This window comes from Procambarus clarkii, chromosome 41 (genome assembly GCF_040958095.1).
Source record: "Procambarus clarkii isolate CNS0578487 chromosome 41, FALCON_Pclarkii_2.0, whole genome shotgun sequence".
Taxonomy (NCBI): domain Eukaryota; kingdom Metazoa; phylum Arthropoda; class Malacostraca; order Decapoda; family Cambaridae; genus Procambarus; species Procambarus clarkii.
The window spans coordinates 11,650,926-11,663,567 of NC_091190.1; the positions used below are offsets into that span (position 1 = coordinate 11,650,926).

At 37.4% G+C, this 12,642-nt stretch overlaps 1 protein-coding gene across 3 annotated transcripts in view; it reads left to right on the forward strand.

Annotated features, from left to right (window-relative positions):
- The window catches only part of LOC123761059 (PPP2R1A-PPP2R2A-interacting phosphatase regulator 1), a 52,336-nt gene extending 40,285 nt beyond the window's left edge, over nt 1–12,051 (forward strand). For all 3 annotated transcript variants that reach the window (XM_045746942.2, XM_045746941.2, XM_069339340.1), the window contains 2 exons: nt 3,851–4,332; nt 10,272–12,051. In XM_045746942.2, coding sequence (XP_045602898.2) covers nt 3,851–4,332; nt 10,272–10,866 — 1,077 coding nt within the window. In that variant the 3' untranslated portion in view covers nt 10,867–12,051. The remainder of the gene's footprint in view (nt 1–3,850; nt 4,333–10,271) is intronic.
- Nucleotides 12,052–12,642: the final 591 nt, after the last annotated feature.

A 12,642-nucleotide genomic window follows, 5' to 3' on the forward strand; every position in this document is an offset into this window, starting at 1 on the left:
GACGCAGGTTCGAATCCTCGTTACGGCCTTTGTGGATTTGTTCATATTTTCAATTATTTGTTCTATGTATTTTCAATGCAGTTTTATTTGTTTTTTTATCGTATATGATGCATATTTGTGTCCTTTACAATATGTATACAGTAGAATCTTCATAATGTTCCATGGAACTGTGATACATGTGTCAGTAATGTGTCCACAATAAATGTTTATTGTTGCAATATTACTTGTTACAAATTCAAAAAAATTACAATATGTACAGTTTCACATACTATTCACACAGTAACACACTGTATTACACACTCAGTACTTTGGAAGCGAGTAATAATCAACGAAGTAGTCCATGGTGCACAGCGCGACTTAGCTCTCATTGTACCAGGTACAGATAAATTTTCACTTCCCGTTTCTTCATTCTGTGTGCTTGCAAATAACGCACTCACATACACCCTTGGCTTTAGTACTTGTAGGTTGTATGTAGCCAAGCTTGTAAACCATAAGGTAGTATTGAAAAGATTATAGGAAAAGATCAATTTGTAAGGTAGTCTTGAAAAGATCGCTTTGTATGGTTCCACACAGGAAGAGATTCAGCTAGCCTCAGAGTGTCCGTCAGTTTTTTTTTTTTTTTTTTTTTTTTTTTGAGATATATACAAGAGTTGTTACATTCTTGTACAGTTAGGAAGAGATTCAGGATTCTTGTACAGTTAGGAAGAGATTCAGGTATTCTTGAAAATATCTATGGAAAACACCACTATGGAAGCCGCTAACACTGTTCATCTACGCTACTTGTATTAGATGCATCATCACTGAACGCAGAAAATGATTCATCTATGTATCATCTAAAAAGATTGGAGATAGCATAGGATTGCAAGAGTGACTCAGAGCTACATCTGGATACGTTCGCTGTATTGTCCTCATAGGTGCTGTATCACTTGCATCCGACCTTTGTGTTAGGTCCTTATTACGCCTAGCTTCACCAATATTATGACCCTTATGTTCTTCAAACAATAAGGTTTGAATTTCACCCGCAGAGCGTTATCTTTCAACACCGCGTCAGACAGGTGTTTGGGAGCCAGAGGCGCGTGCGCCACCCACGGTTGCTCACTCAGTACTAACCCAGCCAGCAGCCCTAGGGCATTCTGGGAATTTTTTCCAAGATGACTGCCTCTCACTGGAGGTCCAAAGAGTCGATTTCGCACACAACCAACCTCACACACATTTAGAATGAGTACGGAAAAATAAAAAAGTTTTCTTGGTTGGTGCAGTTTCCCGCCGACCAAGAATACTTAGTTGGCGCAGTTAAGTGGTTAATGAAGTTACTTATCTAATGCAGCAGCATAGTGTGTTAATTTATAATGTATGTATTATTTTGTATACAGTATTATTTGACCACATTCTATTTATACAGATTAACCCTTATGCTGTACAATACATATATAGGCGATAGGAGTAACTGTCCTGGAATGGTGCACATTATACATAGGCGACTGAGGGTCCCGTGCATGATTTAAATGTTCCACAACTACACAAGGTTCACATCAGTTTCCTCAGGGCTCTAGTAATGCCATCATTTAAAAAAAAAATCGTGGGCAACATTCTCAGGTGTGCGAGCCTCAGTACTGAGTGAGCAACCAAGGCTGAAGCATGCAGCATGAGTTAACAGCACTGCTGCTCAGCTTGTGACCACAGCATTGCCCAAAAATGTCAAAATATATATGTAACTGCTATTATTTAGTGATGGTAGTACTACAGAAGACCCCCTGTGATAAAAATTACCAGGATTCTGGTAATAGCAGGATTTTGATGATAATTAGCGCTGTGCGTAGTATGGTGGGAGGAGTAATGCGGTGGGAATGAGGGAGGCAGCGTCTCTGCTGCTGACTTTGTGTGGCCACCTGTTATTGTCTGGACTCACCATACAAGCTTAGTGGTTTGTTATGGTGAACACAAATACATATATATATAACTTATGTAAAACATTTGTAGATACTTATATGTAACGTGTGTAATAACAGCAAAAAGAGTATGTTGGGAGGAGCCAATTTGGTGAGGGTGGTGGCATCATCTGGTAACTGCTGTGTCACTTGTCAAGCAGTTTTTTGTAGCCATTACATTGTTTGGACACCATACCAGCTTAGTTGTACAGTTATGGTGAATAAAACATGTAGATACTTATATATATAATGTGTGTGTATATAGTGTAAAAACAGCACAAACAGTATAGTGGGAGGAAGAATGTTGTGGAGTGAGGGGGAGAGTGTCAGCTGACTGTGTGGCGACCTCAATTATTGTCTTGACTCACCATACCAGCTTAGTTGTACAGTTGGTTCACACATTTCATTATATAAATACATCACACTGTTGAATAATATTACTGCAAAAAAACACAGAAAAAATCACACATTGAAATACTATAATTAGGTACTGTATAACAATCATTGTGTGTTATTTGCAGGTTTTAACAATGTAAAAATGTGTATTATATAAACAATTCAAATTTGGTGAAAATAAATAGCTATAAAAGGCAGTTAAACAGAACTTGAGATTATTTGTGAATTCAGATTGGTAATTAGAATATGGTCTGCATTTGAGGTTCCACTGAACATGGAGACAGCATCTTCCAGAAAGTGGAAGAAATTTAGCAAAATAGTTTGCATATGGTAAAGACATGTTCAGGTTAAAAAAAAAGAAGTTAGATCACAATGGCATGCAGTTCAAAATTAGGGTAATTGGAAGGTGGGTTTTCCAACAAAGGTAAGCTCATGATTGTAAGTCCAGTACATCTTGCCTCCCATCTGCCACTGCTGGTGAAGGCACCAAAATAACCAAAGCTCCAGCAGGGGTTGTGGTGGTGTTTATCTCAGATTCCCTTGTACTCCCTTGTCCCATAAAACAGGCTAGATTCTAGTCCTTGGTTTTGGTGGGGACTAGATATAAATGCTTGATGAATTCAAAATGAGCTTTATTAGTGTGTCAGTACAGTAATCTTGGAGCTACTAAGATGCCACCTAGTGTGGTGATTCATTACACTCTATGCCCTCTTTTTCCTGTTTTATACAAATTTTGCCAAATTGTCTAGCATTCTTTCTTTGACCTCCCTCATGACCCCATCCTTGTATATTATATATACTGTACAACAACTTTGGAAACACCAGACAGCCTTGGTGTACCCTAACATTTCTAGCACACACCAGTCCCTCATTACACTAAGAACTCTGATAGGTTGTACTTCCTGCATAAAAGCTCATCACAGCTTTCAATAATAGTCCACTCCATATATTCTCAGTACTCTGTGGACCTTTTATCCACTTGATTATATGCTCTCTCCCCATCCATAAATGCCATATATACAATCTTTTATCATACCTCTAAGCTGTCTCAATGCAGGTATCTGATCCATACAAACTTGTGTACTATGAAACCCATCTTGATGAAAAAAAATTGTCTTCTGTACTTTACTAATCATTCCTCTGCCACTTAGTAGACTGGTGTGTGCTTCGTACAGCACTTGCCTATGCAGTATTTTTATATTAAGGCATAGTAATAACTTTCTTGTCATCTGTTACAGTACCACTTTACTGTGGTTTCAAGCAAATTTTCCACATCCATTCAGTGTTTGCTGGATTGAATTATTTCTGTATGTAATACAGCAATGCCTGCAGCTGTGTGCTGCTGTGTTTGTTTTTCATGGATAATAACTTCTGACAGTCTATTTTGCGCAATTTATTGGAAAATAATATCAAAAGGTTTAAATTACTTTTATTTTGTTTTTACTATTCTCATCAAAATACAAAAATTATTTAATTACATTTCTGAAACAATTTTACTGTAATTACTTTTTTCTTTTTCCCTACAGACTGAGGATGTTGGGCGCCTAAAGGCCCAAGGTGCTAGAAGTGAAAGTGTTCTTACAAGCATATCTGCACCCATTGTTTCTGCTAGTGTTGTTGCAAATACTCCTGGAACAGTGTCAGGAACTGTATCATCTGTGCGGCGAGACTTTACCGATCCACTGCATTTAACAATTGTACCAACTGTTGTTCCTCTCACTGGTTGTGGTGCTTCCCCCACTAGAGGAGTTGGACGTCAGTGTTTCTCTCCATCTCTTCAGCAACATGTACGCAACACCTCATTTTGCCCCTCTCCTTCCCCTACCAAGAAGACTTTTGCCACAAGGAGAAGTTTGAGTCCTATTGCCTTGCGTCCTTCACCTCTTGGTCTCAAACGCAAGTGGGAAATGGATGAACGGTGTGAACCTTTTTTGACCCCTAGCAAGCGTGCCTCCACTTGTACTCCAGACCGTTGTATTGGTGGCCTCCTTATAACACAACCCCACAGGTAAATTGATATATACTTTGTGTATAGATATTAAAATAATTTATTAGTTACAAATATTGGGTGGTGTAATATAAATAACTCAATGAAAGTAAGCGTCTTTACTCTTAGTAAAGATGCAAGTGAGAGATACACTTTAATCTTGAATTTAAATTGTCTATTAATATTCTAACTATAAAATTTTTATCTGATGCTGCTCAGAAGCGGTTTATCTTAAAAGATTATATGTAAGGTCAAGTGAACTATAAGTATCTTATTAGCCTTCTACTGCAAAGTCACAATTAGCCTTCTACTGCAAAGTCACATTTAATTTTTCTACTTATGACTGATTCTTGGAAACCTGTGAGCCTAACCCATCCTCAAGCTATGCTTGTCATTAGCAGAAGTGTGTGTGTGTGTGTCAGGAGGAGGGGGAAGGCGGGTCTTAGCTGTAATAACGAGTTCTGTATTTGGCCAATGTATGAGGACAGGTTAACGAGCTGTATATCATATCTTTAACCCTTTTGCTGTGCAATACTTACATAGGCAATGGGAATAACTGTCACGATGAACGCACATCATACATAGGCGATTGAGGGTAGACGATCATTGGTGCGGTGGTCACGGTACTGTGTACGTTTAGGGGCGATACTGGACGGCATGGTTTCGAATCCTGGCCGGGTCAAAGAGTTCTTAGTGATATATGGCTTGTGCGTTCATGCAGCTTTCTCACATTATTTATATATATATATATATATATATATATATATATATATATATATATATATATATATATATATATATATATATATATATATATATATATATATATATATTGAATATGACCACATATTCTGTATTTATTATTTTCTGGTTTAGGGCTTCTATCCCTCTAACTATTTTCTTAGCATCAGGGCTTAGTTGAAATAGGAGTTCTCCAAAACTCATTTTCGTACTTTTAAGGTGAAGAAAAGAAGTGATTTACTATAGAGTGTATTACACTTATTTATACAATTTGCACAACGTTTCGAACCTCCATGGTTCATTCTCAAGTGAACAGATCTTACAATGCTGGTTGATTTTATACCCGCACTGGGTCAGGTGATAATACAATGAAGGTGAAAACATGGGGGGATACATAAGGGATAAATGTGAGGTGAAACATAGAAAGGTGAAACATTCTGCAGTTACCTCTATGTTTCACCTCACATTTATCCCTTATGTATCCCCACATGTTTTCACCTTCATTGTATTATCACCTGACCCAGTGCGGGTATAAAATCAACCAGCATTGTAAGATCTGTTCACTTGAGAATGAACCATGGAGGTTCGAACGTTGTGCAAATTGTATAAATAAGTGTAATACACTCTATAGTAAATCACTTCTTTTCTTCACCTTAAAAGTACGAAAATGAGTTTTGGAGAACTCCTATTTCAACTAAGCCCTGATGCTAAGAAAATAGTTAGAGGGATAGAAGCCCTAAACCAGAAAATAATAAATACAGAATATGCGGTCATATTCAATGAAACATGTTTGAAAGAAAACCTGCTGCCAGTATACACCAATAATATTATATATATATAGATATACATATATATACACATATACATACATACATTTATTAGTATATTTTGGTAGCAGTCTCTTGCAAACATATGTTGTTAAATATGACCGAAAAAGTAAGTTCTAACATGAATTTTCTCAATATTTCTTATACTTCTTTTTACTGTCGTTGGTAATTGACAATCAATTCTCCAAAATTCATTTTTATTTCTAGTCTGACGCGACACTGGAACGCATTTCGTAATAACTTATTACATTTTCAAAGGCTTTAGTTTACACACACACAACTAACACTAAACAGAGTTTTACTATACTAACATTTAAACAGCTTTGTCTTATATACTCGCATTTGGGTGAGGTGATATGTTACAACAGTTTTGGACGAGGTGAACAAAACTTTCAACACAAGACAGAACACGGTGTAATGGTTATAAATTGGATAAATGAAAGGGAAGAATGGAAGTAACTGCAAAGGGCCTATTGGCCCATGTTTCCTCTTGATGCTTCTATATTGGTACGGAGTCTTGAAGTGGGTAGAATATAGTTGTGCATTAATTGGCTGTTGATTGCTGGTGTTGACTTCTTGATGTGTAGTGCCTCGCAGATGTCAAGCCACCTGCTATCGCTGTATCTATCGATGATTTCTGTGTTGTCTGTTAAGACTTCTCTGGTGATGGTCTGGTTGTGGAAAGAGATTATATGTTCCTCAATGGAGCCCTATTGCTTATGCATTGTTAATCGGCTGGAAAAAGATGTTGTTGTCTTGCCTATATACTGAGTTCTTTGGGGCTTACAGTCCCCAAGTGGGCATTTGAAGGCATAGACGACGTTGGTCTGTTTTAAAGCATTCTGCTTTGTGTCTGGAGAGTTTTTCATGAGTAGGTTGGCTGTTTTTTTTTGGTTTTATAGTAAATCGTCAATTGTATCTTCTGATTTTTGTCTGTAGGGATAATGTTCCTATTAACAATATCTTTCAGGACCCTTTCCTCCATTTTATGAGCTGTGGAAAAGAAGTTCCTGTAAAATAGCCTAATAGGGGGTACAGGTGTTGTGTTAGTTGTCTCTTCAGAGGTTGCATAGCGTTTACCTGCCTTTTTATGATGTCTTCAACAAAACTATTGGAGAAGCCGTTGTTGACTAGGACCTGCCTTACCCTACAGAGTTCTTCATCGACTTGCTTCCATCCTGAGCTGTGGCTGAGAGCACGGTCGACATAAGCGTTAAAGACACTCCTCTTGTACCTGTCTGGGCAGTCACTGTTGGCATTTAGGCACATTCCTATGTTTGTTTCCTTAGTGTAGACTGCAGTGTGGAAACCTCCGCTCCTTTCCATGACTTACATCTAGAAAGGGCAGCTTCCCATCCTTCTCCATTTCGTAAGTGAAACGCAACACAGAATTCCGCTCGAATGCCTCCTTCAGCTCCTGCAGATGTCTGACATCAGGTACCTGTGTAAAAATGTCGTCAACATACCTGCAGTATATGGCAGGTTTCAAATTCATGTCAACTAAGACCTGTTCGATGGTACCCATGTAGAAGTTCGCAAACAGGATACCTAGGGGAGAACCCATGGCGACCCCATTTACTTGCTTATACGTGTGCCCATCTAGGCTCAAGAAGGGTGCCTCTTTAGTACAAGCTTGGAGTAGTTTCCTTAGACTGTTTTCTGGTATGTCAAGAGGAGTACAGGCCGGATCACGGTACACACGGGATGATAGCCGACAGAGTGTACCGTGATCCGGCCTGTACTCCTCTTGACATACCAGAAAGCAGTCTAAGGAAAGTACTCCAAGCTTGTACTAAAGAGGCACCCTTCTTGAGCCCGGATGGACACATGTATAAGCAAGTAGATGGGGTCGCTATGGGTTCTCCCCTAGGTGTCCTGTTTGCAAACTTCTACATGGGTACCATCGAGCAAAAAGTCTTAGTCGACATGAACTTGAAACCGGCCATATACTGCAGGTATGTTGACGACATTTTTACACAGGTACCTGATGTCAGACATCTGCAGGAGCTGAAGGAGGCATTTGAGGAGAATTCTGTGTTGCGTTTCACTTACGAGATGGAGAAGGATGGGAAGCTGCCCTTTCTAGATGTAACAGTCATGGAAAGGAGCGGAGTTTTCCACACCAAGGAAACAAACATAGGAATGTGCCTGAATGCCAACAGTGACTGCCTGGACAGGTACAAGAGGAGTGTTGTTAACGCTTATGTCGACCGTGCCCTCAGCCACAGCTCAGAATGGAAGCAAGTCGACGAAGAACTCTGTAGGGTAAGGCAGGCCCTAGTCAACAACGGCTTCTCCAATGGTTTCGTGGAAGACATCATAAGGAAAGTGAAACGCCATGCAACCTCTGAAGAGACAACTAACACAACACCTATACCCCTATTAGACTATTTTACAGGAACTTCTTTTCCACAGCCCACAAAACGGAGGAAAGGGTCCTGAAAGATATTGTCAGTAGAAACGTTATCCCTACAGACAAAAATCAGAAGATACAACTGACAATTTACTATAAAACCAAAAAAACAGCCAGCCTACTCATGAGAAACTCTCCAGACACAAAGCAGAACGTTTTAAAAGAGACCAACGTCGTCTATGCCTTCAAATGCTCTCTTGTGGATTGTGCTCTCTTGTGGATTGTAAGCCTCAAAAAACTCAGTATATAGGCAAGACAACAACATCTCTTTCCAGGAGTTTAACGATGCATAAGCAACAGGGCTCCATTAAGGAACATATAGCCTCTTCCCACAACCAAACCATCACCAGAGAATTCTTAGCAAACACAGAAATCATCGATAGATACAGCGATAGCAGGCGGCTCGACGTCTGCGAGGCACTACACATCAAAAAGTCAACACCAGCAATCAACAGCCAATTAATGCACAACTATATTCTACCCACTTCAAGACTCCGCTCCAATATAGAAGCATCAAGAAATATGGGCCAATAAAAATAGGCCTTCTGCAGTTACCTACTTTTAATACCTGTTTGTATTTCATTGTTTCGTGTTCTGTCTTGTGTTAAAAGTTTATTTTCACCTCATCCAAAACTATTGTAACATGTCACTTCACCCAAATGTAGGTATAAAAACTCGAAAGATGTTTAAGCTCTAATCAGTTAAAGTTGTGTGTGTTTGTGTAAACTAGTCTTTGAAAATGTAATAAGTTTTACGAAACGCGCTCAAGTGTCACGTCAGACTAGAAATAAAAATGAATTTTGGAGAATTGATCTTTGAATTACCATCAACAGTGAAAAGAAACGTAAGAAAGATCGAGAAAATTCGTGTTAGAATTACTGTATTAATCTTACTTTTTCGGTCTTTTTCGTTTTTATATATATATATATATATATATATATATATATATATATATATATATATATATATATATATATATATATATATATATATATAATATATATATATATATATATATATATATATATATATATATATATATATATGTGTGTGTGTGTGTGTGTGTGTGTGTGTGTGTTCTGTAAACTGTAGCATTGCAATAAAATAAAACAAAACATACAAAAAAATAATAGGGGTGGTAGGAGAAGAAAAGAATAAAGTATTCAGTGAGATTCCACAAGATCTTCTCTGAATGCTCCTTGTTTTCTTCTTCGAGGATGTGGGTCCCTGCAATTGCACCAGAGGTGGTACCCCTAAAATATTTAATTTATATATTTATATATTTATGAACAAATAATAATCACGTGTTTATTTTCGTGATATACACACATTTATATATTTATATATATATTTATATATATATATATATATTTATATATATATATATATATTTATATATATATATATATATTTATATATATATATATATATATATATATATATATATATATATATATATATATATATATATATATATATATATATATGCATATATATATGCATATGTGCTGGTGCCCGGGTTCGATCCCAGGCGCCAGCGAAAAACAATGGGAAGAGTTTCTTTCACCCTGATGACCCTGTTACCTAGCAGTAAATAGGCACCTGGGAGTTAGTCAGCTGTCACTGGCTGCTGCTTCCTGGGGGTGGATGCCTGGTCCGCGGGGACACTAAGCCCCGAAATCATCTCAAGATAACCTCAAGAAGGGTGATATGTCTTGTTGTGATTGGAGCCATGCATTAAGCTCTCCAGAGTGATTGGAATAAAGCAGGAGTTTTAAATAGATTGAACTCTACCAATAGATGCACTTGCCCTGCTTGTAGATTCCCAGCAATAGGTTTTTCAGTATTATAACTGAATTTATACAGTAATTTGTGTGTACTAAAAATTTTCAATTTTAGATCACTATTTTCCTGAACTTAAAAGTACGTGAAATAGATTAATTGTTTATTTTTGTTTTTATTTTAATATTCTTTTGCAGTTTGGAAAGTACACCAAGCCCTGCAGGTCCAGGGTCTTTAGGTAGTGTGGGTACTCCCGAGTCAGTGTGTTCATCTGGTTCACCAGGTCTGTCTGCTCCTCCTTATTCTCCTGCTTCCCTGGCAGAAACTCCTGCTCCTACTCCTGATCCTCCACCACATTTATTTAAACCAGTTTCTCCTGCACTAAACAGTGATCAGACAGCTTCATTTGGGAACCAGGAACATGGAGACCATTTTGGAACTCAAGAGCATCGTAATCGATTTGGTGGTCAAGATCACAATGACCGCTTTAGTCGAGATCACAGTGAACAGTTTGCAAGAAGGGAATCTAGGGAGCATTATGTAGAACAAGAACATAATGATCATTTTGGGGGACAGGAACATAGCAATCAAATTGGTAATCAAGAACATAGAGATCGATTTGGAGATCAGGAACATGGAGACCGATTTGATGGTCAAGTTAAAGGAGCAGACACTAGTGATGGTAGCAGCAGTGATGCTATGATTACTGAAGATGTGCCAGCAAATGACCTTAAAAGCTATCAGGATATGGACCTTAGTGAATCATTAACACAACCACCCCTTAATATCTGACATCACCTTTGACTGTCACACCTTTGGCTCACTTGACACACCACTACAGGTAGTAGGAGCTGTCCGGTGCAGCTGCAGTGTGAACAGTATGCTTTATCATTATCACGTATCATCTAGTGTTATTTGTGAACAAGTATAGACTTCTTTATGTGATATGTAGACTTCCTCTTCATTACTAACCTGCAAAGCTGTGATGTTTGATGTGGCAGGTGTACACGTCTTGCAGATTTGAGTAATTTGTGTGTACTTTGAGGACTGAATCTTTAAATCCCAGTGAAATATTATTGTATGCTAGAACCCTGCATTTAAATGCTATTTCCTCAAATGAGTGAGGAGCACAATGTTGGTCTGTTGAAGCTTTATACTTCTTGTAATTTAAAAATTACAATAATTTTCTTCCCTATAGAACTATCCATATACAGGTATTTGTGATATTTATAACCTTAATATTCCTGGGCTGAATTTGACATATCTGTATCTATATATAATATGCGTGAGTGTTGTATAATCTTGCTATTCATACGTTTCATGAATCATACTGTGTTGACTAGTCGCATTGTATAAAACAGTAATTTAAGAATGGAATGCGTTATATCTAATGGAAGCAAAAGTGAATAAAGTGTTGTACAGTATTTCAATGCATTTGAAAATATTTATTTTATCTTGCTTGGTTCAAATACTGATACTGTATAAATGCCAGCATTCAAAGAGTATAATATTTTAATTCACTAAACTTCTGTATACATTGTTTTGTGCTGTATAAAACTAATCCAGGTACTTGATACAAGCACTTTGAATTGTTGTGCTAAGATTTACATGAGAATTTTACTATGTAACTATTTATGACCTGTATGTCAAGTAGTTATATGCCTGTATATATATTTTTCCATGAATTTATATTATGTATGAATCTGTGATTCATGTTAGAAGAAAATGTGATTGGTTCTCAGTTTTTGTGGATTTTTTCCATCCCTGTAGGGCAATAAACTACCATTAGCCATTCTAAAGCAGATTATATAGTTTTGCATTTAAATTTAAAATACATTTAATGATAAATTGAACAATTTAAAAAAAATTTAAAATGGCTGGCAATCTTGTGTAACATTTTAGCCTTAGTCTTTGATAGGGACTTGCCAAAATGTAAATTTTATTTGATTTACAAACATCTAATAAACAAACAACAGATTCGGTGTATTATTCCAATATTATAACTTTTTCATGAATTTTGCAATCAACATAACATTTCATAAATGTTATCAGTCTAATGTCTTGTATTAGCATATATATTTTTTTTTTTTTACCCCCTTAACACACACACATTATGTGGTAAGGGAGGCTTATAATTCAGTGTGTCTGGGGGACAGGCAGCCAGTTTATACATACTGTACTTGTAAGGCTTATATTGAGGCCCTTTCCCCAGGGTCAAGTTGCTGATCCTTACCAGGATGCAAGCTAAATCCTAGTACCTGTTTACTGTTCCTAGGAAATACAGTCAGGTTCGAAAACAAACCCGACATTACTACCGGGACCCTACAAACCCTACCCATGGTTCCCAGACAGTCGAGTGTGGCCTTCTACGCCCACTAAGCTTCATGAATTCCACATTTATAATGAAATGGAAAATATTGATAACACAAGTGTTTAATGTAATAATAAAAAGGCTTGGATACTGGAAAGATACCAAAAAGATTTAAGTCTGACATAGCTCTACTCCAATTGGATTATAGTGGACATTGAGCCTGCAGGCTGCTCCAAGCAACAGCCTGTTGGCTCAAG